Consider the following 26,277-nt stretch of genomic DNA (forward strand, 5'->3'; position numbering starts at 1 on the left):
GTATTTCTATCGTTAAGAGCAGCAAAAAAAACCCTCCTTAATTGTGCTGTGCTTTTCGTGTTTCGACGTGTTGTGAAGTAACGTGTTGTGGCTTGCACGAGAATTGGTGGCGGGGCAGATTGAGCTGCCACAACCCTCAGTATCTGGGCAAAGAGAGAGCGCGCCTGCGCGCCAATAAGAGGCCCTGTGCGCTTCGACCGCCTCACAACGGCGACCCGCGAAGTCCCAAGCGCGCCTCCTCGGCTGCCGAGGCTCCAGAGCCAAGAACGGCAGCGCGCGCGCACCGTGCGTCCTTCCTCCAGAGGGGCGGGGCCGGGGAAGGCGGAGGAAGCTGCTCGGGCCAGGTAAGCGGAAAGCGCGCGCGCTGCTACGTGCGCTGCTGCGGGTGGGAGGTTTGCAACGCCTGTGTGTTTTGGGGTCTCCCTGTCCCCGCCCCCCATCCCTCCTCCCTGGTGGAAGCTGCTCCGGCCCTTTGTGGATGCCACCTCGGAGGAATGTGGCCCGCCGAACAGAGGAAGCTGCCTTATACCGGGTCTGAGCATAGGCCCATGTAATTTTGTGTTGTCCGCACGGTTTGCAAGCAGCTGTCCAGGGTTTGGGTCTCTCTCCCAGGTTTGTGCTGAGGATTAAGCCTGGGAATGGATCGTCTGCGTTCGGACGTCAGGGCTGTCACCTATTTTTGTTTTGTTTTCCCTGGCAGGCTAAAGTGGGCTTGCCAAGGAGTTGTTTGAGAGGCAGAACTTCCAATATCCCCCCCCCCCCGAGCATGGAGATGCAATGGTTAAAATGACCAGAAGAAACAGAAATCAGGAAGACCAAAATGTTAATAAAGGAATTGGGAATATATATAACTTTTCTTAAAGACCACTGTAAACAGTTAAAATAGTTCGTAATATTGGAATATCACTTGTAGTTTAATGGTGAATTTTGGATACAATGGAGAGATAAAAGATTTGGATTATTATAAAAGATGCAGGAGTCCTAACAATAGGACTCACAAAGGGGAGGAGGAAAGTAAAATGGATCTTGGAATCTTGTTTTTATGTTGTATGTTGAATATGTGACTGTAAAATTTTAATCTGAAAAAACAAATAAATACGTTTAAAGAACTTCTAATATTTTTTCCTTGAGCATAGAGATACAGTGAGGGTGGAAGTTGCCACTGGTTGGCATTTGCCAACTAGTTTTCAGATGTTTGAAAGCTTCCCCATAGAAGTGGGAAACTTTTTCTTTTCTTTTCTTGAAGTTTTAAGTCTGTGTGGAAGTCACACTGACACTGAAGAAGCCTTTCCCCCTGTGGGTGTATGTGAATGAAAGAGTGAGTTATGGATGCTAATAAATTGTGGCGGAAGGTACTCTGCACATTCTTAAGGGCCCTCTCTGCTTCACATTACACAAGCAGAGTATTGGCAGCAGGCTCTGCAGCTCTGCTTTTGCTTGCACACACCCAGTCTGTTCCCTCCATTTGACACTGTGAGCCTTGCTTTCTGTACAAGGAGCAAATGAAGAACTGCAATCTTTGAAGAGGTTCTTAATGTGACACGACTCAAGAATCACTATGTCTAATAGTATTGAGGGACAAATGGTTTTCCTTTCAAGGATTGCCAGTTTTTTATTATGTTGGCAAATGGCTTTATGGTCATTCAGTTTTTTACATGGGTGGAGTTAAGAATTCTGCAAACAGCATCTTGTAAAGTCTACCTGATAAAATGTAGGAGCCCTGGGATTCCATGTTTGTATAACTGGGATTCAGCACAGCCTCGAATCATCATTTGCTGGGTTTTTGTTGCCAAGCCCACTGTTTTTCTTCTTCCTATTAGCTGAACAGCTCCCATGAGATGCATTTTGCATTTGGTTGTGTCTACCAAGCATAGCAGTCTCTACTATTGCCTTATGAAAGCTGAAATACCTATCACAGCACTCTGCTTAAAAGATATCACAGGGCGCAATTATTAACACTTCTATTACATAATGTGCAGATGTTCTATGTTTACTTAAATGTAAGCCCCAGTGAGCTCAGTAAGTGAATTCCCTAGTAGGTATGACTAAGATTACAAGCCCTTTTTATTTTATGTAGTTAAAAGGTTTGCACTCTGCATTTTTGCCCTTAAAGAGCCCCAGTGTGTTAATCACTATTGGAGGTGCAAACATTGCAATGACATTCGTATCTAGTGCTCTATGAAACATTTTATAGAATAGGTTTTGAGAAAGACCCTGTGTCATCTGAGAAATTATCTGAATCGGAGCTCTTCTGTTATACTTCTGCCCTTAATACAATTCTATAGTGGCTGTAGAAAAGATAAATCTGCTTCTTTCATTACAGGATCTGAAATGTCTTACAAAAAGGTTCTCATGACTAGAGCTGATTGTATAGAAAACCTGCTCTCTGAAAAAAAATACGAAGATATTCAAAGTCATCTTGCGTATCTTGAAACTGTTGATATGACTGTAGACTGTCTCCAGGAAACGGATATTGCCAAAGCTGTGTTCAGAATCCTCAAGAACTGTCCCTCTGTGGTACTGAAAAATAAGGCAAAGCATTTACTATCGAAGTGGAAAACACTTTATAAGCATCATTACAATCAATGCATACAAATTAAGCCAGTATTACCTGATAATGCAAAAGAAGATTCTGATCCCCTTAATGTAGTCCTGGCAGATGCAAACACTTCTGGAAAACGGAATCAGCATGAGATATTAGGCCCTGCCAGTTCCAAGAGTTGCCTGCTATCAGAAAACCATCCACAAGATACTGGAAGTAATGTGCAAAAAGACAACACAATTCAGCCTGCACTTCAAGAGCATGTGAGTTCTGTTAGTGAAACAAGTCCATTTCAGGTTCATACTACAGCTATGAGATGCAAATGTATAGAGCTTCTTTATGAAGCTTTGATTGACTCAACAAGTAATGCAAGTGAAAAGCCCCACAAGATTGCTGAAGAAGTTGAACAACATATCTTTGTACTTCATGCTAAAAACGACAGAAAATACAAAAACTGCATCCGAAGCAAAGTTTCTAACTTGAAGAATCCAAAAAATGCTCACTTAAAACATAACCTGCTTCTAGGGACTTTGAATCCTAAGACATTTGCTGAGATGTCCACAATGGAAATGGCACATGATGAACTAAAGAAGCTTAGAGCTTCGTATACAGAATCATCTGTTCTGGAGCATCAGCTCCCCCAAAGCATCAGTGGGACACATACAGACAAAATAAAATGTAGACGCTGTGAAAAATTTGATTGCACTGTTACTGCAATTGCCAGGGGAGCTCTTTTCCTTCCTGGTTGGGTACGAAATGCAAATCCAGATGAACAAATGATGACTTATGTAATTTGTAATGAATGTGGAGAGCAGTGGTACCACAGCAGATGGATTTGTTTGTGATTATGCATCCTTTAATCCCTACGTCTTCAGAGGAGATAAGTATTAAATATGAAATTACCAAAGTACAGCTATCTGAATAAGGAATATTTAAAGTGCTGTAATGTTTGGTAATGCAATAAAAAGTGGATAAGCGTTATGAAGCAAAATGGTTATAAAGCTATTTGAGAGATAAAATTTTAAGTTGCTTTAAACTATTTTTAATAGTTTTAATATTAATGTTGTGTTTTAATTGTTGTAAAAAGTAAATTGTTGCAGTGGCATAGCGTGGGGGGTGCAGGGGGGGCCGGCCGCACCGGGCGCAACATCTGGGGGTTAGGGTTAGGGGGCGCAAATCCACGGGTTAGGGGGCGCAAATTACTTGCCTTGCCCCGGGTGCTGATAACCCACGCTACGCCACTGAATTGTTGTAACCTGCCCTGGAACCTTAGGGTAAAGGGCAGGTAAATAAATTGTAATATTAAATATTATTAATAAATCAGAATATGACTCATTACTCCCCACTTCTTAATTAAAACTGATGTCACTATAATCATTTTCAAGCATATATTTGTTAAAACCTTTATCAAGACTGATTTTTAAAATCTAGCAAATCTGTACTCATTTTATGTAATACTGGACCAAAATACAGAAAGGAGTTTTATGAACTTTAGAAACACTAATTGAAATCCTAACCCCTTAGCTTTTTCCCCCATGGAGTGGTAGCTCAAAGACGCAAACTAGAATAAGAAGCATTTGGGAGCAGGGATGGCGTCCTTGCAATGTGGCAAGACAAGGGTCCTGTATTTTGCCAAAGTGGTGTGGTTGCCTTGACAATGGAGATATAACTTCCCCTTCATATCAGTTCAAACTGAGGACAAAGGAGCGGCTTTGTCATGTCGCCAGAGTTTTAAAGTTATGTTGTGCTTTCATGTTCATTACAGGATTGGTTGGGATCGCAATAAAGAAGGAAGCCTTTAAAATGGTATGGAAGGATCAAAAGTGTAAGGGAAAAGCAAAAGGAGCCCTGAAACTTCTGAGTGTGGAAATTCAGCACAGCACTTATTTTACATATTGCCAAGCTCTTATCTTGAGCATTTGTATTTTCGTGACAGATCTGATAGTTTAGAGATTTTGCTGGTATATCAACTATACCACTGTCCTTCAGTTTTCCTACTAGAACTCGCGGAAGTAGTTTTGAGTACGGTGTTGGAAACTGCCAAAATTATTGTTATGGAGGATCTCAACATTCTCATTGAGGCTGTCTTAGGACTTACTTCATGACCACTGTGACAATCATGGGTGTATTTTAGCCTGTTATACACACTCAGGAGGGTGTACTTTGGAGTTCATGTTTTTCAACTGATCAAGTTTTTTTTGTAATTTGGAGATTGAAGGGGGTTACTTTGAACCTATTGCCAAGGTCAGATCACTTCCTTGTGGGGCTTAGACAGGCCAACAAACCAGAATAAGAGACCATGATTTTAAGAGGTTAGCATGGTTGGTGCCACAGGAACGCAGGTGGCGCTGTGGGTTAAAGCCTCAGCGCCTAGGACTTGCCGATCGAAAGGTCGGCGGTTCGAATCCCTGCGGCGGGGTGCGCTCCCGCTGCTCGGTCCCAGCGCCTGCCAACCTAGCAGTTCGAAAGCACCTCCGGGTGCAAGTAGATAAATAGGGACCGCTTACCAGCGGGAAGGTAAACGGCGTTTCCGTGTGCAGCTCTGGCTCGCCAGAGCAGCGATGTCACGCTGGCCACGTGACCCGGAAGTGTCTCCGGACAGCGCTGGCCCCTGGCCTCTTGAGTGAGATGGGCGCACAACCCCAGAGTCTGTCAAGACTGGCCCGTACGGGCAGGGGTACCTTTACCTTTACCTTTTATGGTTGGTGCCATGATTCAGCATGATGACTCAATTTCATAGCTACAGCTCTTGCTCCACATTGATAGTTGGCTGCACCATTAGACAGGAGTGAATTTATTACAAAAGGTAAAGGACCCCCTTACAGTTAAGTCCAGTCACAGATGATTCTGGGGTTGCGGCGCTCATCTCGCTTTACAGGCCAAAGGAGCTGGTGTTTGTCTGCAGTTTTTCCGAGTCATGTGGCCAGCATGACTAAGCCACTTCTGGCGAAACCAGAGCAGTGCATGGAAACGCCGTTTACCTTCCTGCCAGAGCAGTATCTATTTATCTACTTGCACTTTTTGGCGTGCTTTCGAACTGCTAGGTTGGCAGGAGCTGGGACCAAGCAACGGGAGCTCACCCTGTCGTGGGGATTCAAACCACCGACCTTCTAATCGGTAAGCCCAAGAGGCTCAGTGGTTTAGACCACAGCGCCACCTGCATCCCTTAAACAGAGTGCTTATAATGAAAAGTGGAAGGAGACAGTGTTAAGCTATAAGCTTTCTTGCGGGGACAGCGCAGTGGATTTAGGGCACTGGAAGTGGTGTGTTTGCAAGGGCTGGGGAGGAGGGCATCAAATGGTCTTGCACAGGGCAGCATATTACCAATGGCCACCCCTGCCTAGACATTTTAGCCCCTGAGGTGAACCCACAAAATGCTGTGTCCCTCTTCCCACCAGGGAAGAAGGGGTGAGTGAAGATCTACAACAGGCCTTTGACTAATTAAACAATCAATGGTCTTTTAAACAACGCGTGGGTTTTAATGTCTTTCTTTGTTACTGTGTTATGCATTTTTGTGTTTTGGTATTGTAAGCTGCCCCGAGATCCTTAGATGAAGGGCGATAGAGAAATCCAATAAATAATAAACAGGAACAAGGGGGAAATGAAGAGCTATATTGGAATATGCTGCCCCTATAGATCCTGCCATCTCACCTTGCCACATGGGTGGGCTGGCTCTGCATTCCTGTTATATAATAAGCAACAGAAGAGATGCTTTGTGTTTTAACCAATGATGTGTCTAAATGTTTTTTCTTTGCCACGGTTGCTCTTACCATCTGAACCATGCACCCGAGAAGCAAATGCTTTCATCCTGAACTATGGTTTTTCACATCTCCTAACATTATTCCAGTGCTTAATCTTAGCAAAATAAATATGCACTGCTTAATATTCTCTAGCATGCTATGTCATGGAGCATAAGTGAATGTCCCAAATGTCTAACAAATGATGCTGCAAAGGGCATCTTATGTTCTTCAGAAAAAGGAACTGAGTGTCCTGTCCCTGATTCTTCTTCACAGCTCACGCTCGTGCTGACTGGCATTCAACCTTCTGATGAATTGTAATTACATGAAACAGCTGAATTACAATTCATCAAGAGGTTCAGTGCTGTGACTTGTGGACTGAATAAAGACGTTAGATTATCACAGTGCATATGTTAATTTGTGTTCTAGTGCCAGGACATCTGTGTTAACAGTAACCTTTTTGTGTGAATGGCCAGTGTTAGAATCATAGAGTTGGAAAGGACCTTGCGGGCTGTCTAGTCCAGCGGTTGGCAAAGTTTTTGTGGCTTGGGCCGGTTCATGGTCCCGCAGACGCAGCAGTGGGCCGGAGTGTGTGCATGCATGCACACGCAAATGCTATTTCCGGTGGAGAGGTGTGCACAGCTTCCCATTGGCTGCAGGAGCTCCGGTTTAGTGCGGCGCACAGGAGCCGACCTAGCAGGTGGCAGGGGTCCCCGAGGGGGTGGGGGGCCCATGGGCCAGTTAAACGACCGCTTGTGGCCCATGGGCCTTAGGTTGCCGACCCCTGGTCTAGTCCAATCCCCTGCAATGCAGGAATCTTGACTAAAGAAGCCATGGCCATTCAACCTCTGCTTAAAACCTGACCTGATGTTAGTGACATAATTCTCACCATATGTACTTTTCCGCATTTCATTTTCCTCTGACTTGACTGCTTACAATCCCTTTTCCTTCCTTTCTCTGTGTATACCTGCAACACAGGATGACACTTTATATATTTGATGAAGTGGTCTGTAGTCCATGAAAGCTTCTGGTATAATAAATAGGTAGTCTCCACGGTGCCACAAAACCCTTTCAGCCATCTAGACATCATTATCACTATTTTGCAGATATGAACCTGAAATCGAAAGTGTGTTTTTACTTACTACTGCATATAAATGGTCATTAGCCTCTTGTAGTCATTATTTGAGGAAAGAAAATGTTACGTCCATGTGAGTTCATTTAGGCTGCATCCCGTTCCCAATTAATGTTTAAATTCAGTTGCGCTAACTAGAATTAATTTATTTGAACTCAGTTGATGGGAATCCAATTGGACAATATAACTAGGTAAACAAAGGCTTTCATCGTCAATTCGTGGACATCCTTCCAAGGCTCTGAATGTAAATGTTTGTGAAGGGCAAATATTTGTTGAATACTTGAAAACAGACTTGAGGAACCCCAGTATTGCTTAATATTGTAAATAGATTATTCAGGTACTGTAAACAGGTAATTGGCAACAGGTTGTTGTTGCTTTAAAAAAAATAATCCCCAAAAAGCAAAATCTGGAGAAAATAGGGAGAAAATAGAGACAGGCATTTTGATACCAACTATGCCAAGTGAATGCCAAATGGAAAAAAAAAAATATTGCATGAGGAAACACCAATCTCACAATAAACAGTCATCTGCAAGCAGCCAGAAAGGCGGAAAGTTGAGAGCAACCTTTGGGGGAAAACTTTGAATGAGTGATCTGATGGGAGATGAACCAGGTAAGACCGCAGTTGTTGACATCTAAACCAAGAGGAAGTCAACAGTGCCAACAACTGCATAACACTGAAGGTGGATGAGGACAGACAGAGGAGAGGCCGTTTTTCAGCCCCGCAGCTTATGGAAAAAGGGGCAGCCCATTTCAGGCGCCACAGACAATACTACGTACAAATATGTGGCTGCTGCTAAGTGGCATTTCCCGTGAAATGGTGACTCTACCCCGGGGTGGGGCGTGAGAAGCAGGGGGGAGGCCCCTCTCTCCCTAGCAACAGCCCCTCCCTAGCAACAGCCAGCCCGCCCGCTCCGGACGGAGTTGCGGCTGCCCTTCCCCTGGCGTCACGTGAACGCCAGGCCCCGCCCCCGTGGCGCAGCCTCCGCCATGTTGTTTTTTTCTCCTCCGAAGTGGCCCCTCCCCCACCACCCCTGGCACCTTTGCGAACGGCGGCTGCGGGTGACTCGGAGAGCCTCGTCTTCGCCCCTCGCCGCCTTCGTGGTAGGTAGGTGGGCGCGAGGGAGCGCCGGGCCCCTTTCCTCGGGGCGGCCGGCGGAAAGGAGGAGGAGGAGGAGGAAGGCGGTCTCCGTTAGTTTTCGGGGGGACACGGGGGGCTTTACGGGACTGGGCTAGCAGCCGGTTCGTGCCTTGCTTGCTGGGGGGGGGGGGGGATGCTATAGGGCTGCCCTGGTTCTGCTTCTTGGCTTTTGGGTGGCTGGGGTCTCCCCTTGTCGCAAAAAAGGGAGCCAGCGACTCCTCCCACCCCCCCCAAAAAAAAAACCCCGAGTGGTTGTTTTGCAGGGTAAGCAAGCCGAGTTTAAATCGCTTCCTCAGACTACCCAGCCGTGCAATGGGTACCTATGTTTCCTTGATTTTAAGCCCGCGGTAGGACTGCGGTACTAGAGAGGGGGGCGTTGTTGTTTTGTGGGGTGGTGTCAGGGTCCACACCTTTCGCCATGGGCTCGTTTCCTGCGCAATGACGAGAGAGGCTTTTCCATATAGAGGTGCTTCGTGAAACTTCCTCGGGGCAGGAGGAGGGGGGCTGGGGTCTCAGGCGGCTGATGCTGCCCGCCTGTTTTCCTGCCTGACTTGCAAAAGGTGGCGTGATTAAAGGTCCCGTGATGGAGAGGCAGGCGGCGGCGGTTCGCTTGAGAAATAGCTGCTCTTCTATACTTATCGGCTGGCACATGACCAGTTTCTCCCTAGGGCAGTTTCTCAGAACTGATTAAAGTCACTGGATTGCTCAAAGGACAGCTCCGCTTCTTATGTATGTCCCCTTTGTCTGCCTTCATTTTTTCTGGCCACTTCATGTGGAAAATCCCCGTACCTTCCCATTTGAGGCTGATGTATGATACCATTTACTTGGCTGCTCTTCTGGTTTTTTGTGAACAAACTCTTCCTACCTGTGCATGAAAACAAAGAGCTTTTGCTTTATGCTTATCCAGTGCCAATTGAGATGAAGTTCTGGGTCTATCTAGCTGTGTGGCAAATAACTGCTGCGGGTTGGTTTAAAACTGTTAAGAATTTTTTGGTTGTTTCTGTCATATGGAAGAACAGGAAAATGTAAGATGTTTGTCCTTAGCAAGGATAAGAGTTTCGAAACATTTTTTCCCCAGAACATTGTGTAAAAGTAATTCTTGCTTGTGTTGGAAAGCCACTTGAATGAAGGTGCGACTTTGTGGTATGTAAAGGACTACCCTGAGTGCTGCTTAACTTCAAAATTCTTAAAGACACAATGGTCTGACTTAAGTTTCTCTAGCCCTGTTTTCTGAGCCTGTAACTGAACAGCTCTGGTTTCCTTGTGTCAGATTCATAGTTGTCCTAGGGTGAAGAAGCTTTGTAGATAAACTTCATTATGCCAAAACTTCCAGTGAAGGATATTCTACTGTTTTCCTAGGCCGCCTAGTACATTGCCTCACTTACCTACAGTTTAAAAGTACTTCCTTATACTTAAGCTAACCTTGCCTGTCTGCAACTTAAATCTAAAATTGGAGGGAAAATATTTTATGTCAACTTCTAAAAAAAATCTCTGAAAAGATCGAGCTGCAGGGGTGGGGGAAGATCCCACTTTTAAATTGCACAAATCACTAATGCAGGGTGGAGGTGGGGTGTCAGGAGTCCTACAAACCTATTGCTAAAGTTGTGTCATACAACCAGGAGTAGGGAAATTGCAGGTGCTTGTTTTCTTGAACACATGACACTTAGTTCCTGCTGCTTAAAGAATATTTATGTGTGTCTGCAGTATTCATTTGTGGATAGAATTAGTAGGTATTTGTTTAGTACATTTTTATCCTACCTTCATTTCATCATGGAACTTATGGTGTCATACCATGGAGTTTCTAGGTACTGACCAGACCCAGACCTGCCTCATTTCAGCAGGGTTGCCATATCATCTTTTCCCGCTGTACATATTTTTAAATTTTATCTTACATATTTAGAAATTGCTGCACAACCAGAAGCTATTGAAGTGGTGTACAATAAGATAAGGGACGCGGGTGGCGCTGTGGGTTAAAGCCTCAGCGCCTAGGGCTTGCCGATCGAAAGGTCGGTGGTTCGAATCCCCGCTGCGGGGTGCGCTCCCATTGCTCGGTCCCAGCGCCTGCCAACCTAGCAGTTCGAAAGCACCCTCGGGTGCAAGTAGATAAATAGGGACCGCTTACTGGCGGGAAGGTAAACGGCGTTTCCGTGTGCAGCTCTGGCTCGCCAGAGCAGCGATGTCACGCTGGCCACGTGACCCGGAAGTGTCTCCGGACAGCGCTGGCCCCCGGCCTCTTGAGTGAGATGGGCGCACAACCCCAGAGTCTGTCAAGACTGGCCCGTACGGGCAGGGGTACCTTTACCTTTACCTTACAATAAGATAAAGTGAGTTAAAATACAAGAGAGACTCCAAAAAGGCTAAACCTAATTCTACAATTGTAAAATTAATATTCCATTAAATGACTGAGTCATCTGTGGGAAAACTTAAACTAAAACATCTTCAGTTCCCCCCCTAAATATCAAGATGTTAGGCCACTTTCAATTTTCAGATGGTTACTGATTCCACTGGGCTGGAGCTGCAACACCACAGTGTGAGCAGGTCTGTGCCAGCCACTGTAATTTCACCAGTATTTTTATTGGAAGCTCTGACTCGTGTAATTCAGTCATGAGGAGGGAAAAGGAATCTAATAGTAGGCTCAAAAGCTATTATAGATAAAATAGATTTGAAAAAAATGCTTAAGCCTTTGGGGAAGCTTTGAGGAACAGGTTCTGATGTGTAAAGGGCTGCATCAGGTTTTGCTTAAGTTCACCAGAAGGACAAAAACCTTCTGGTTTTAGATTTTTATGGTCCTATTTTCCAAGTCAGTGATTAAATAGCTTTAAATTCCTGTAATGTGTGCCATTTGCTCTCCACGTCTAGTGTGTGTTTATACTAGTGTGTGTTTATAGCTGGCCGTGGATTTTGTGATATGGTACAGCTAGTATATTGGGCCTTAACTTTCTAGTCCCTCTAACTAGTGCTTCTTGAATACACAGCTCTTCAGTTTTTAAGTTCCTCTGGAATAGCTTGATCCAGACAAGAGGGGGATGGTGATGGTGAATGGGGCCTTGTGATCTGATGAGGTAAAGTTACATGCTGCTGATAGGATTTTCTTATCTATGAGAGACCAGGCTCTTACACCATGGGAGTCTGTAAATCCAGCTTTCTTCTCGAAGCATGACTGGAGGGTTTCAATTAGTGCTATCAGATTTGCCTATCAAGAAAAACACATAAGCTATAATCCTGCACATGTATGACTTAAATTCCTCTTTAACTACAGTGGGAACTTAAAAACCCAACAGACATCACTGTTTTAAATATTCCTGTACACTCATGCGTGTTTCTAGCTTTATTTGGTATTAAATCAGACATTCATAAATAATTGGACCAAAACCCCAGATCTCACTTTAAAAAGAGTCCAGCACACCTGATAGCTGGTACTCTGAATTTCAAAGTAATCCTAACCCCTAGCTTTCAGTAGTACTTGTTTACATACTTTACAGAACATCTGAAGTACTTTGACTGCCTTTAAAGTAAATCTCATTTAACAAATAATTTGGTGCTACAGAATATATTGTTATAAGCCGAAATTACAAAGCACCCTTGAAGTGATTTGTAAGTAGTTAATTTTTTTTTTTTACCTGGGGGAAAATAATATAGTGGATTAAATTCCCCCAACACTGAATTACCTTTCACACCCCTGCAAAGTGCCTTTCTACTACTTCTTCATCTGGTTACTTGAACAAAGTTTGATAAGAGAAGCAATAAGGCTATAGACCTGAAACATGAACAGTCATACAGCCTAATCCTGTCAATGATTACTCAAGAAGTACTACAATTTTAATTAAACTGAGGCTGCAGTGCTGTGATTTGGTACAGCTTTCTTTTGGGTAGACATGTATAGATTTGTGTTTTTATTTCCAGGTATATAATCACTTAAATTAAAAAGGCATAAGAACTAGACTATAAAGAATAAAATGCTTGGAATAACATGAAAACCATTAGTTTCTTCATAAAGGTAGAGTGCAATATTAAAAAAAATTCTACCCTTAAAGGTAAAAACATCAGGGTGGTTTACAAAACATTAAATGGCTAAATATATATGAAATGCAGGTAAGTTCAAATTATGGCATTAAAGTAACATTACAAATCAAAATACGATATGATCTGGACTTTGGAGGGGACAGTCTAATATATGTAAATCTGTTGATGCTTATGCTAAAATTCACATATTTGCAGTGTGGCATGTGCTTTAAGTGAAATTGTAGAGCAGGAGTGGGGCTCCAATAGTCTTCCAGTTGTATCAGTCCCCAAAACCATGGTCAGTGGTAGCAATGATGGGATCTGTAGTTGAGCAACTTCTGGAGGGCCAAAGTTTCCCCACCTGTTGTACAGACTTGCTCGAACCTTTTTGGTTTATACTATGAAGACACTGCTTCAGTTTGTGATTCTGTCCTGTATGTCCAGTCTTTTTCATATCTGCCTTGCCCAGCACAAGAGCTCAGTATCCGTGACTGGACTCTCAAAGCTGTTCAGTTTTGCCTGTGTAGTTGGCATTACTTATATTCCCAAAGTCAATTCTTAAAATAATGCACCCACATTAATTTTTTTTTATAGAAAATGCCCCTTTACATCTTTCTGTTCTGTTCTGCTCTGCTTCCCTCAAACCTCAACTTACTAGCATACAGTGAAAGCATACCTTGGTTTTCTGCTTCCTCTTTTCCATCTAGTTATTCTAAAAGCAACACGTGAACGTTTCACTTCCTCAAAAAAGGGGAGGTTAAGATTACCATGATTACACAATAACTTATTATTTGCCAAGTAATCTTAAGGGGGGATATATTCTGTGACCGAGCTGCTGCCACTTCCTAAGCCCTGCTGGCTTGCTCTGGCCAGGGGGTTTGGGAGTTTGGCTTTTCTTGTTCTTTTCTAATTTTGACTTTTTTAAAAAAAGTTTTCCTCCTAAAAACACAAATGGAAGGGGATATATAGGGCATGTTGATGGAATGAAGGCTTTTTGGATCCCTGCAGATCCAGGGGCTTTTATGATCTGTCCACTTTCAAGCTTTTACACCTCCAATGTTATACCTGTACCTGCTGAGCTTTCTGTGGGTGTACTAGGTGATCCTCCTGAGATGTAAGTGTTTTCCTGTCTGCAGGCCTCTCCACTGGTAAGAGTGGCACACTACATTTAAAGGCACCTTTGCTGGTGTACGGCCTTAGTAGTTGTTGGGGTTTTTTAAAAGTGCATGGTATTACTGTGTCTAAAAGTGAATACAATGTGTCTTTCTTTTGCAGGTGTTGGATTACAATGACTGAACAGTAAGGGTAGCTTATTTGGTAAGTGTTTCATATGCTTGTAATATTAGATGTCTTCTGCATTTCTAAAATTTCAAGTAGAGGAAAGATCGAGGGGAGGAGGGTGTACCAGGAAACATAGCAGAGGTGGTTGCTTTGCAGAATACTGGTAAATCCCAGAAATTTTCCTTTAGACAGATGTTAGGAACTGTTCATATTACCACTGTTTTCTGAGGTGCTTCATGAGGATGAGGTCAGTTTAAAAGCAGGATGGAGTTAGTTTAACAGTGGTCGTGGTGGTTGTATGATCTCTGGGTGGATGGAGAAGAGAGCAAGCCTGATCTTATACTGGCAGCCTGGCTGTTAGCATGCAGTCCGTTTGTACAGCATGATAATTTCTCATTCACAGAATGATTTTAGTTATAATTAAAATCAATCTACTCCTGCCAACCTAGCAGTCAAAAGCACGTCAAAGTGCAAGTAGATAAATAGGTACTGCTCCAGCGGGAAGGTAAACGACGTTTCCGTGTGCTGCTCTGGTTTGCCAGAAGCAGCCGAGTCATGCTGGCCACATGACCCGGAAGCTGTACGCCTGCTCCCTCGGCCACTAAAGCGAGATGAGCGCCACAACCCCAGAGTCAGCCACAACTGGACCTAATGGTCAGGGGTCCCTTTACCTTTACCATTTGTGACTAAACTTTAGAAAGCAACTAAAGTGCCCTTGATTTAGTTGCTACCATTTACAGCAGGCCTTTAGCATATAGTAGAAGAGCTTTATCTGTCTATGTTGTTGCTTACAGTTATATTGCATTTTAATCTATCTGTTATTTTTGAACTGATTTTAATGGATGAATTTATGAATATTGCTAGCCTCGCCTCTTTTGTGAGGAAGGGCCAGTTATAATAAATAAGTAAATCCCATATCAAATAGATATTTGTGTAACAAGTTGGAATTTCTTTGTATGAACTAGATCTGTTCTATTTTGCAGAACTGGATATAAGAAAATATCTGTTCTTGAAGCAACAATGTCAGCAAAATCAACGCTCCTTAAAGTAATCCTTCTTGGTGATGGAGGAGTGGGCAAGAGTTCGATTATGAACAGATACGTCACTAACAAGTTTGACACAGAGCTGTTCCACACAATAGGTGTCGAGTTTTTAAATAAAGACCTGGAAGTGGATGGACACTTTGTCACAATGCAGATATGGGACACGGCTGGTCAAGAACGTTTTAGGAGCTTGCGGACTCCTTTCTATAGAGGTTCTGACTGCTGCCTTCTCACTTTCAGCGTAGATGACTCTCAGAGCTTCCAGAATCTGGGCAATTGGAAGAAAGAATTCATTTACTATGCAGATGTCAAAGAGCCTGAAACGTTTCCTTTTGTGATACTGGGAAACAAAGTTGATATTAGCGAGAGGCAAGTGTCTACAGAGGAAGTCCAGAACTGGTGCAGGAACAACGGCAACCATCCTTACTTTGAAACCAGTGCAAAAGATGCCATTAATGTTGCTGCAGCCTTTGAGGAAGCTGTTCGAAGAGTTCTTGCCACTGATGATAGGTCAGATCACTTGATTCAAACTGATACAGTAAACCTTCACCGGAAGCCCAAGCCTAGCTCATCATGCTGTTGACTATTTTGTTTTATTTTCCAGCCATATATAGTTCGAACTTAACTTGAAGTAATAATAGATCAAATATGATTCAGTGGGTGCCACTCTAATATATTAAAACTGTTAACATTCTACTGCTTTATGTGTCGGCAGAGGAAAGCTTCTTTTCAATAAGTAGCCTGTTACTATGTTAGTGGGGTCTGACATCTGGGAAGGTACCAGCTGAAGAGTTGATTTAATTTAAATGTGTCATTTGAAAATTAATAAATTATATACTAAAACTTGAAAGTTCTAGAAGCACTACTTGGGAGGACTTGTTCTGAAATTCAGATGCAGAATAGATTTTTTTATATGTACATATATATTTTTATGAGATCACCAGCCCATGTTTTGCTTCACTAAAACCCTTTTTTCATAAAGCAGTAATGGTAGGTGATAGGGTCTTGTTCTAGTTCTCATCTTTAAAGTGATTTTTCTTTTAAAAAAATCAAAGCTAATATAAGTATTTTAAGGGCTTTTGCTATTTGCCTAGTGTCACTGAATTGCCTGTAGATTTTATGTTAGGAAATAAACCTGCATACATGGAGCCTGCCTGGTTGTGTCTTCCTGCCCCTTTCATCTGTAATTGACTTCTATAAGGTTGGAGAACATATCAAGAGTTTTCAAAAGAAGGGGCTTAATGTAGCTCCTCGTTGATACTAAAATTTCCCTTTGGCATGGTTTTAATCTTAATTTTGTATTGTCAATCTTAAATAGTTGTTTATTCTGGCCTCAGTGGGCAGTTACTTGGATTGCAGGATTTAAGGTTTTGAGTGAGAAAGCATTCAATAATTTTTTGTAGCAACATTTTTAAAAGTTAGAGCTGCAGTCCTGTGCACTTATCTTGAGAGTAATCTGTATTGGAAGCAATGTGATTAACTCTTGAGTAAACACAGGATTCTGCCGCAAGTTGCTTCAGTATGAGAGATGGTTGAAAGGTTCACTGCCTCTGCCTTTCTCACTGAGCAGTTTTCCATGGCATTATCTTAAGCAGCTGAAGTATGTTTGAATACCACAATGTTTGATACGAGCGAAGCTGAACCTGTGCTCTCCAGAGGTTGTTGGACTACAACTCCCATCAGCCCTGCCCACACTGGCTGGAGCTGATGGGAGTTGAACTCAAACGTCTGGAGAGCCGGATTCCCCACTCCAGGCACTCCCTTTTGTTAGATTGCTTTTTGGATGGATAACATTCATTCTCAGGCAGTTGTTGCAGCACAATGCAGCTCAATAAGTGCGAGAAAGGGCAGCTTGGACTTAGGATGAAAACTTTTCACTCATTCCTCATGCCTTAGGCAAATCTTCTCACAAGCATTAAAAGAGCAGTTGCCTTCAACTGCTTTCTCGTGACTTCATACAAATTATTTGATCTTTATCTATGGGGCTTTCTGTACTTTGATCAACTGAAAATAGAGCTGTGGCTGGAGATTTAGGCCATGCTTAATGGGCAGCATAGAAAAGGGCATATGATCTGAACTACTCTCACACACATGCTAGACAAGTATGTGGCTGGATGGTTGAGTAGAGAAGTTATTTTGCTTTACCACTAGTGTGTGGAAGCGCTATACTTTTTGCCGGGGGTACTCACTATGCAAGATGCCTTATTGCCATTAGCTTTGTGAAGTTTTTGAAAATGAATGCTTTTTAAGGTGATAAAGATCTCTGAGGGCCAATATGCTAATGTTATCAGTGAAAAGAGAAACACAGCATAACTTGTGGGAGGGTGACACTTCCTCAGAAGGTTTCCTATCACCCACCCATCTGCCTAACATCAGTGCAGGAAGGATCCTACAGACCTTTGAGCTGCAGGTTGACAAGAAGCTCATGTACTTATTCCAGTGAATATATTGTCAAACTACAGGTTTGTGGACACTAGGCAGAAATCAGCAGAGGGGGTGAAAACTAGAGTGTGTTGGTATATGGCTGGGTGGAAAAGAAAACCATCTCTTTTATCAGTAAATATGACCTACAGGGCTTCAATACTGTTCAGACTTATTTTAGTGTTTAAACTCGAGAGCATAAGTAATGATAGATGTTTCCCAGAAAATAGTCACCCTACAAGTATGTGTTAACTTGGAGTGGTATTCAGCTAACAGACCTATTCAACACAGACCTATTGAAATCAATGGACCTATTTTATGTTCATTAATTTCAGTGGGTCCACTCAAGAGTAAAACTTTGTTGAATACAACCCTCAGTCTTGTGCCCATTTATAATGTGCTGTAACCAGTGCTGCCATTTTGCTTGCACAACAGACTCTTGCTTGTAAAACAGCAACTTTCTCCTCTCCTGAAGCTCCTCATACATTTTCCAAAATTGATCCAGCAGATTGGTGGGTAGTGGGGAGAGGAAGCAGAAGTTCTGTTGCATGAGCAGAACACTGCCTGCAGTTTTGGGTGCCAGCCACAGTGTGTGTTCTTGAACAACACAATGTCACAGAATCCTTGGGCCAAATGGTTTTGTGACTTGTGTTACTGTAATTCAGAGAGCTCTGAAGTATTATGACTTGTGCTAGTTATCCAAGGCTTTTTCTACATATACTAAAGAAAAGAGACCTACATGATTAAAGATACAGCATACTCTGTTTGTACTGCTGAATACTTCCTCCTGTTAAATTACAACATACCCAGGGCAGCAGTTAATATCAGAATAGTATATCAGAATAGTTTAATGAACTGAAAGACTTAATGACCCATTCAGAGAGCATCAATGCATATAATATTATAAATTTACATTTTATTTGGAATGTTAATTCAGAATCTGCAAATGAATCAAACATCACATATGTTATCCTATCACTTCAGTATGTTTATTGTGAAATGTAACCACTCAGTAGGAATGTAGCACAATGCAACTTCAATAGGCTTAAGCAAACTCTTAAGTAAAACATATAAATGAGTTATTTAATGTGAGGCTTTAGTGAGAGCCAGACTACCTATAGATGTTTTTGGCTTTCTTCCTTACTCTTTTCTAGGCTAAGGCTATATGGTCTTTCATATACAGTACACATCACTGATGCCAAAGTTAGAGGATTATGAATACAGGCTATTCAATCTACCTAGAATAGGACTGGATAGTGCTTAACTTGATTGGATTGTTCCCAATATAATAAGCGTATTATAGAAAACAAAGTAGTGGGATTTAGTTCTGACCTTTTAATTTTCAGTTAAGTTGCTTGGTGTTAATACTTTGAGTAAAAACTTGAGCAGCAAGTTACTACAAATAAGTTTTACAGGCAAAACACATCACCCTTTTTGCATCCTGTTGCTTCATTCACATGTGCACGTGATAATGAAGTCACTTGTAAGCAAATAGTGTGTTTCTGCCCAACTATGTGCTCAATTATTCCAATAAAATGGTAGCAAGTTGAACTGAGGCGATTCACTTGTAACTATGTGTTTCGGGGTAGTTGTGTTTCTGTTCTGCTATCCACACCTTTTTTATTTCAACACACCATTCTGGTATCTGGTTAGTCTTAATACTGACATAGCCCTGAACTGAATGCTTTCACACTGATCAAAAAAATCCTGACGTCTGGCTTGCTTTAGTTATTAAAAACAACAACTAGGTTCTTCATTTAACCTTTTGCCAAGCTAGTGGAGGTGCTGCTTTAAATATTCAATTTTTAAAATTGATTTTCATATATACAAATGTTTTACAACTAGAGTGATCACCTACAATAAATACATCTTTTAGGCTCCTGAAATTGGTTTTCATACAAGGTAATAGATAACCGTGAGTGGGTTTTTTTGTTGTTTTTTTTGATAGATTAGCCTTTATAGGTTCAGAAATGTCAGATATACAGCAGGCTATTTAGGTTCTAATACAGTTATAGTAACTCAACTTAAAAGATGCTTTTTCCCAAGAAACTGGACTTTTCTGTCAAATGCAGTTGATCGAATCTGAGAATTCTGTTCATAAAATGGATTCATCGCAAACTGAGGAAAGAAATTAACATAGTGAGAACATATTAGTAATTAAGACATGCCAAAAAAGGTCTAGGCTGAACCACTTTGAGTGGCTCAGTTCACACATACAGCTAAGCCAAACTACAGTGGTGCCCCGCAAGACGAATGCCTCGCTAAACGAAAAACCCGCAAGACGAAAGGGTATTCCGATTTTTTAGCGGCTTCGCAAGACGAATTTCCCTATGGGCTTGCTTCGCAAGATGAAAGCCCATAGGGAAATCTCCGGGGACAGCGGGGAAGCGAAGCGCCGCCTTCTCCTCTGTTCCCGGACCTGTCCTGAAGGCTTGCGGTGGGAGGAAGGTTTTCCTCCCCACCGCCAACATTCGGAAGGCTGTTCTGAAGGCTGGCGGTGGAAAGAAAAGCCCTTCTCCCCCGCCAGCCTTCAGAAGAGTTCCCCGCAGGGCTCTCCAAATTGCAGATAGCAGCCTGCTGCCCCTATCCGCAGCTTAGAGAGCCCTGCGGGGAAGTCCTGCAGGGCTCCCCAAGCTGCGAATGTCTGCCCCGCGTGAGGGGTGCTCTGCTTAAGAGCGCCCCTCATGCGGGGCAGCAGGCTGCTATCCGCAGCTTGCAGAGCCCTGCGGGGAAGTCCTGCAGGGCTCCCCAAGCTGCGAATGTCTGCCCTGCGCGAGGGGTGCTCTGCTTAAGGGCGCCCCTCGTGCGGGGCAGCAGGCTGCTATCCGCAGCTTGGAGAGCCCTGCGGGGAAGTCCTGCAAGGCTCCCCAAGCTGCGAATGTCTGCCCCGCGCGAGGGGTGCTCTGCTTAAGAGCGCCCCTCGTGCGGGGCAGCAGGCTGCTATCCGCAGCTTGGAGAGCCCTGCGGGGAAGTCCTGCAGGGCTCCCCAAGCTGCGAATGTCTGCCCCGCGCGAGGGGTGCTCTGCTTAAGAGCGCCCCTCGTGCGGGGCAGCAGGCTGCTATCCGCAGCTTGGAGAGCCCTGCGGGGAAGTCCTGCAGGGCTCCCCAAGCTGCGAATGTCTGCCCCGCACGAGGGGCGCTCTGCTTCAGAGCGTCCCTCGCACCGGGCAGCAGGCTGCTATCCGCAGCCTAGGCAGCCCTGCAGGAACTCTTCTGAAGGCTGGCGGCGGGAGAAGGGCTTTTCTTCCCACCGCCAGCCGGGGACAATCTGTCCCCGGACCTGGTCTGAAGGCGGTCTCCCTAGGAACGCATTAATTGATTTTCAATGCATTCCTATGGGAAACCGTGCTTCGCAAGACGAAAAAACTTGCGGGACGAATTAATTTCATCTTGCGAGGCACCACTGTACAGCCACTTTGCTCCTCTGCCATTCCTGCTGCTGTGAGCTAGGCCATAGTTTGGTTTAGTATGTTATCTGAATCCAGTCTTGTGATTTATCTTGCTCGAGACAAATTGCAAAGTATTGCTCTTTGCTTACAGCTCATGGTTTGTCCTGGAGCAAGACAAACCATTAACCCATGTTTGGACATGCTATGCCAAACCATGGCTTAGCACACAACAAGAGGAGAATGGTTTTTGTTTAGTGTTGCTTGTGAATCAGGTAAATGTAACTATTCAGTTGATGAGGGGTTTTTTTAGAAAAGCAAAATTCAACACTGCATGAGGGTACTTCCTCTTCCAACTGAGTATCTCCAAAATCTTCACAGGATTCCCCAAACCCTGAAGCAGATTTTGGTGTACACAGGGGCTAGTGAGAGAAGTCCCACTATGGAAGCAAAAGTCTCTACTACAGGTGGGCACAGCTGTTATTTCCCACTATGATCAACCACCTCCAAATACTTTTTAGACAATAAGTTAATGTCAGGATCTACATGACTGTTCTAGCCATACGTAGCTGTCTGATACCGCCCTAGTTTGTATTTCATATTAAACCATAGTTTAAAACAAACTATGGTGTAATGTGAACACACAGCATGCTGCTACAGAGTTCTCCACTTCTCCCCTGCTTCTGTGCCACCATTGTGAAAAACTACAGGCTTGCTATGATATATGAACCCAGGCCTGTTTCTTTCCAAACAAACCATGAGCACAATCTAAGCTTTTCAGCAGCATGGACTGGCATGGTGTGCATTCACAAGTCATAGTTTAATGCAATGTGCGAAGTGAGTTATTGTATTCTTTCTGTCCTTGAATGAGGAGGCAGGGCCACATTTCTTTGCTTCTTGTAATGAAGTAAGTGCAGATCATTTGTTTCTACTGTGAAAACCTGGCAGGAAAGAAGGGGTGTGCATACAACTCCTTCCCTCCTAGGACACATGTTGCTTCCTAGCATAAGTCACTGACTCATTTCAGAAGAGGTCCAGCTTGCCTTCCTTTATTGTCAACACAACTTGTTATACCTGTGCTGTGGAATCTCCATTTCCATCACTTTGGGGGTAGGGCAGGGGGCAGTCCTTGTAACATAAGCCTAAATATGTCATTCTTTATAATATAAACATGCTAAACAGCAATTTACACTTCCTTCTAAATGCGGTTCTGTTCATAAACTTGACAAGTAACTGCTAATTAACCTCCTCTAGGTAAAAATTGAATAAGATAGGGTGCCTTTTCCAGACCAAGATTCCCAATATTAATACTGCATAGCTTCCTATACAGTGGTACCAAGGTTTACGAACTTAATCCGTTCTGGAAGTCCATTCTTAAACCAAAACCATTCTTAAACTGAGGTGCGCTTTCCCTAATGAGGCCTCCCGCTGCCGGTGCCCTTCCACTGTTCGGATTCCATTCTTAAACTGAGGTAAAGTTTGCAAACCGAGACACTACTTCCGGTTTTGCAGAGTTCGTAAACCATATAGTTCGTAAACAGGGCTGTTCTTAAACCAAGGTACCGCTGTATTAGCACAGATAAGAGTTGATCAGTGAGGGAAGACATAGTGCTCTCCAGCTGTTGCTGGGTTATAACTCGCATCATCCCTGACCATTAGCTGTGGTGTCTTGCACTATTGGGAGCTGTAGTTCAACAACAGCCAGAAGGCACAATGCTAGCTACCTCTATTATGGATACTTACCTTTATATACAAGTCATAGACATCACTAAAGAAGTTTTTGATTCCATCTTCTTGTCTTACATCATGAAGCATTATAAATCTCATATGTAGAACAAATTAAGAAAATAACCATTTTTTTAACACTAGGGGGTGCCTAGGGGTTTTACCAACCACCCTTCCTTTATCCCTGACCTTTTCCTTCCCCTCACAGCTTGCCCCAGTCACACCCTGTACTCCCTGTCACTTATTGGGGCAGAAGGTATGTGTGGATAAACAGGAAGAAAGACCACCACTCCCACTCCTGCCAGTAGCCCTACCTGGGCTGCCACTCGCTTCTCTCAGGCATGCACACTAGGTTATCAGCATGAAGACAGACAAGTGCAAGTACAATATAGATATAAGAGTACTAAGTCAGACTAGACCTGAGGGTCCCCTAATTTGATTCCTGAACTAAAAGGGAATTGCCTAGATTTGTAGTATGTGAAACAGATGGCAGACATAAGCCAAATGCACCTTGTATGAGAGGGTCAAGATAGCCTAAGCATGTGAGCAATAACATTTGGAATTATGAAATCATACTTCCCTTGGGTACAAATTGAAGAGCCGCTTGTGTGACCCAAAAGCAATGTTTAATCCTCTCCAGATGGCACAATGTATTTCAGTTCATAGTTGCCTCCCATTCTCAAATGAATACACTCTGGTTCTGCATTAGCTCAAAATGAATCATATCCATTTATCCCTTTTATTAACTACAGAACAACAAAAAATGCTCTAAAAGGGTGGGGAACCTATTTTGACTAGAGCCAATTCCTTATCATTATCTGCCTTACTTATTGGCTTAAAAGGGGAGCATGGGGAGACTCATAAAGCCTTTTCCAGGTCTCCTCTGCTTCCCCTTTAAGCCTCTGAAATCAGGGCCTGAAAGAGGGAGGGATGAAACTTGCAAAAGGCTTTAAGAGCCTCCAGAAGGCTCAAAAAGGGGTGTAGGAGCTGCCATAAAGTATTTGCAAAAGGCTCTTTGAAGTATGGTAAATGAACGAGCTACTTCAAGGGACATTTTTGCACAAGGCTTTGATCCAAATTCAGTTGATGAGCAGGGATTAAATCCTGCTTCCTTGGCCGTGCCATCTTGTTCCCTACTGGAAACAGAATCCTGCAGCCAAGGTAGGACACCATCAGTGATGTCAGCTGATGGACATGGTTTGGAGAAATTGGACCCCTTGGCAGACCAAGACATGCCCACAGGTTGGAGGTTCCAGCAAAAAAGGATATGTCCTGCTGTGACAAAAGCAGAAACAAACCATTCATTAAACTTGTCCACAGTCTTCAGGTACATATTATTAGACAGCCACATGTTCTCATCTACTAGGTCAAGAGCAGCATGAGCTATGAACTGATTGAGATGGCGATGGTCATCCTGAAAAAAACAACAGAACTGAGTATGGCATAAAATAACTTTCTGTAATGCACTGCAAAACGTAATATACATTTGGCCAGTAATGCATCACATATACAGACAGTATTCTTTCTGCCTCCATAAAATGTTAACTCAGTGTATGACTGGATGCTGAATCAGCCTGATTTGGGGGATGAAGTGGGGCTGGAGGGGAGGGAAGAGGGATGAATCAAGCATCAGTCAGATACATAGGCACTAGCCCTACATGAGGGCAGTAACATTTTCAGTGGCAGCAAATTTAATTAGAAACCAACTATTGGCATCAAATTAATACAGACCTTGAGCTATCAGGTTTCTGGACTTAGACATGCTCATGACTATGTAAAAATTCAGTATTTATACAAAAATGTGCACCTTAGACTCTACTTTACCAGCTGGTAGAAATTCCATTTCAAACACTGGATTATCATGGTGACCCACAATTACAAAGTAGAAGCTTCCAGACATGATTAAGATATTCCTCCTGAAAAAGAGCATAGATCATACAGCTGAAGTCTGAAAAATAGCATAGATCATACAGATGAAGACTCAAGCTGGTCTTCCTCTCCATCCTTCTTTCCTAAGTAGGTGTGCTTTCCTCTGGACCACACTAGTGAGGCCAAGAGTGGGGTCTTATTGTATGGGGAAGCCCAGAACCTCTGTTTACACTGCCCAGGCTTGCATCCTGGGAAGGTCACTTTAGTGCTGCAAATGCAGCAGTTAACTTCACCCCTGGAAGCATACTCCATTGTATCTCCAGGCAGACTGATACCAACAATAAGAAGAGCATGAGACTCTTGATTTCAAGGTCGTGGGTTCGAGCCCCACATTGGCCTAAAAGATTCCTGCAAATCACAGGGGCTAAACTAGATGACCCTCGTCGTCCTTTCCAATTATGCAGTTATATGATTCTATCATCCTGGAGGACAGTCAGGCCTCAGGGTGAGTGGGCATGAACCGCATAGAACCTCAATGGGGAACCCCCGGTGTCCCCCATTAATGTCTCTACCCTCGACCGTTCAACGGCTACCAGTTTTACTATTTCCCAAGCAGACGTTTTAGCAGGAGTAGGGAGAAGAGGTTTTACCTGAGGTCCAGAAAGCAAATACGGGAAGAAGAGAAAACAGAAGGCAGCGAGGCGCTCCTCCCGAAAACATCCGGCGCAGAGTGATGTCGTCATAGAGACCAGCCCCTTTTATTGGTTGATTCTGATGGGCGGGTCTCTCAGCGGCGAGTTGTCGCGAGAGTTCTGCAATAGAGACGTGCTTGGCTGAGCGCTAGTAACCGCGGCAACGAGAGCCTTGAAGCGGCGGTTGGGAGCGAGTGGCAGTTGGGAGTCGGGGCGGGACCTTGAGAAGCGCGTCTGCGCGGGGCCGTTGGAAGAGGCTCTCGTCGCGCCTCAGAGGCGACTTCACGGCCGGCCGCTGCCTCCCTTTTTCTGCCCGCGTCAGAACTTCCCCGCTCTCCTCGCCACAAAATAGACCCTGAAACTCGGAAGGAGGAGCTGAGAAGGGCCCCGCCGCCGCGCCTCAAGAGTTGTGCCCGGCCGGCTTCCTGAAGCGCCTCTCCTTGACCAGAGAAGCGTAGCCGCTCCCTTTCGCAGCCGGCCTCGCGGTACGACCAGGCGGGCGGGGAGCAGAGTTCGCTTCTCGAGGCCGGCCAGAAAGCAGGCGGGGAGCTAAAGGTCTAGCAAAGAGGTGGCCTAGTAGGAAGGGTCGTTTAAACAAAACAAAAAAGCGGAAGAGAATGTGCTCTGGACTGCGCGCAACTCGCATTGTTATTATTGGTATTATTTAGAAGGTGTCTGAAGTTTCCTAGGCACTACAAAAAAGGTCGGGAGACTCAACCTGTAGACTAGCTTACCCCCTAGTTCGTTTCACAATTGAACAGACACCGTATTGGGGAATGGGTAGTAAACGGGGAAAACCCTGGTGCTGCCCACTTCTAACATGGCCTGTATTAAATCCGGTTGCATCTAGTACAGTTGTTAAATGAAATAGGCAGCTCGAATACTTGAAGCTGTGACAATAGCTCCTCCTCCAGGGCAAGTAGATGTATTTTTTTTTCTCTTTCTTTCCCCACTCGCCATTTACCAGAGCAGTGGATCGAGATAACAGGGAGGCAAACTTCCTTACAGGATGAGCTGTTTGACAGAGGAGCATATTGTCTCAGGAGGTGGTGGTACATGCACATAGCCAGGGGGTTTCTTTGGGTGGGGGGAGGATTTATGTTAGAGGGTAGAACCAAGCTATCTGTGATGTGATTGGTCAGTTATTTGTATTTACTTGATTTAGGGGTAGCAGATGCCTCTCCTTGGCTACGCCTATGTGGTGGTGAGTTCTTGTAGGTGTTTAAGTAGAGATGGCCGTCACAGGTGTTGTAATCCTGCATTCCTGATCTGGTGTTGAGCAGGTCTAGATGACATCTCAGATTCCTTT

The 26,277-nt window shown here is 43.9% G+C and overlaps 4 protein-coding genes and 1 long non-coding RNA gene across 14 annotated transcripts in view; 3 read left to right on the forward strand and 2 right to left on the reverse strand.

Annotated features, from left to right (window-relative positions):
* Nucleotides 1-208: 208 nt before the first annotated feature.
* On the forward strand, nucleotides 209-3,567 carry TCEANC (transcription elongation factor A N-terminal and central domain containing). Its single transcript, XM_083734523.1, has 2 exons — nucleotides 209-344; nucleotides 2,324-3,567. Exon 2 carries the CDS (start codon nucleotides 2,332-2,334, stop codon nucleotides 3,385-3,387), a length of 1,056 nt encoding a protein of 351 aa, XP_083590649.1. The 5' UTR covers nucleotides 209-344; nucleotides 2,324-2,331; the 3' UTR covers nucleotides 3,388-3,567.
* LOC310842534 lies at nucleotides 2,385-8,332 on the reverse strand. Of its 2 annotated transcripts, XR_014563159.1 has the most exons (4): nucleotides 7,975-8,332; nucleotides 7,247-7,393; nucleotides 2,612-2,752; nucleotides 2,385-2,520 (listed from the first exon to the last, which is right to left on the reverse strand). It is a non-coding gene; the product is annotated as an uncharacterized lncRNA (long non-coding RNA). The 2 variants fall into 2 exon arrangements; XR_014563160.1 differs by lacking the exon at nucleotides 7,247-7,393 and having other exon boundaries at nucleotides 7,975-8,292.
* A 72-nt stretch (nucleotides 8,333-8,404) lies between these two features.
* On the forward strand, nucleotides 8,405-16,023 carry RAB9A (RAB9A, member RAS oncogene family). 3 transcript variants are annotated; one of them, XM_083734624.1, is made up of 3 exons: nucleotides 8,405-8,512; nucleotides 13,827-13,868; nucleotides 14,816-16,023. In XM_083734624.1, the coding sequence occupies exon 3, from the start codon at nucleotides 14,853-14,855 to the stop codon at nucleotides 15,456-15,458; it is 606 nt and encodes a 201-aa protein (XP_083590750.1). In that variant the 5' UTR covers nucleotides 8,405-8,512; nucleotides 13,827-13,868; nucleotides 14,816-14,852; the 3' UTR covers nucleotides 15,459-16,023. The 3 variants fall into 3 exon arrangements, with proteins under 3 accessions (XP_083590750.1, XP_083590751.1, XP_083590752.1); XM_083734625.1 differs by having other exon boundaries at nucleotides 8,412-8,516; XM_083734626.1 differs by lacking the exon at nucleotides 8,405-8,512 and adding an exon at nucleotides 9,633-9,692.
* Nucleotides 14,815-26,264, reverse strand: TRAPPC2 (trafficking protein particle complex subunit 2). Of its 3 annotated transcripts, none has more exons than XM_083734642.1 (6): nucleotides 26,125-26,264; nucleotides 24,927-25,088; nucleotides 24,215-24,323; nucleotides 23,677-23,821; nucleotides 22,426-22,511; nucleotides 14,815-19,414 (listed from the first exon to the last, which is right to left on the reverse strand). In XM_083734642.1, the coding sequence occupies exons 3-6, from the start codon at nucleotides 24,305-24,307 to the stop codon at nucleotides 19,316-19,318; spliced, it is 423 nt and encodes a 140-aa protein (XP_083590768.1). In that variant the 5' UTR covers nucleotides 24,308-24,323; nucleotides 24,927-25,088; nucleotides 26,125-26,264; the 3' UTR covers nucleotides 14,815-19,315. The 3 variants fall into 3 exon arrangements, with proteins under 3 accessions (XP_083590768.1, XP_083590767.1, XP_083590769.1); XM_083734641.1 differs by having other exon boundaries at nucleotides 22,426-22,507; nucleotides 23,673-23,821; nucleotides 26,125-26,259; XM_083734643.1 differs by lacking the exon at nucleotides 24,927-25,088 and having other exon boundaries at nucleotides 22,426-22,507; nucleotides 23,673-23,821; nucleotides 26,125-26,263.
* OFD1 (OFD1 centriole and centriolar satellite protein) overlaps nucleotides 25,072-26,277 on the forward strand; it is a 41,061-nt gene continuing 39,855 nt past the window's right edge. For 2 of the 5 annotated variants that reach the window (XR_014563098.1, XM_083734222.1), the window contains exon 1: nucleotides 25,072-25,536. The gene's annotated coding sequence lies outside the window, so the exon portion shown is untranslated. The remainder of the gene's footprint in view (nucleotides 25,537-26,277) is intronic. The other 3 variants (XM_083734223.1, XM_083734225.1, XM_083734224.1) reach the window with 2 other exon arrangements.

The sequence above is a fragment of the Podarcis gaigeae genome (genome assembly GCF_964106915.1).
Source record: "Podarcis gaigeae genome assembly, chromosome: 4".
NCBI lineage: Eukaryota > Metazoa > Chordata > Lepidosauria > Squamata > Lacertidae > Podarcis > Podarcis gaigeae.

Coding starts and splice junctions, on each gene's coding strand:
- TRAPPC2 (XM_083734642.1), bottom strand. CDS start 24,307: ATGTCTGGAAGCTTCTACTTTGTAATTGTGGGTCACCATGATAATCCA. Junction 22,512..23,676: donor TGCTTTTGTCACAGCAGGAC/ATATCCTTTTTT, acceptor AATTTGTTCTAC/ATATGAGATTTATAATGCTT. Junction 19,415..22,425: donor TCTATGACTTGTATATAAAG/GTAAGTATCCAT, acceptor TTCTTTCCTCAG/TTTGCGATGAATCCATTTTA.
- RAB9A (XM_083734624.1), top strand. CDS start 14,853: ATGTCAGCAAAATCAACGCTCCTTAAAGTAATCCTTCTTGGTGATGGA.
- TCEANC (XM_083734523.1), top strand. CDS start 2,332: ATGTCTTACAAAAAGGTTCTCATGACTAGAGCTGATTGTATAGAAAAC.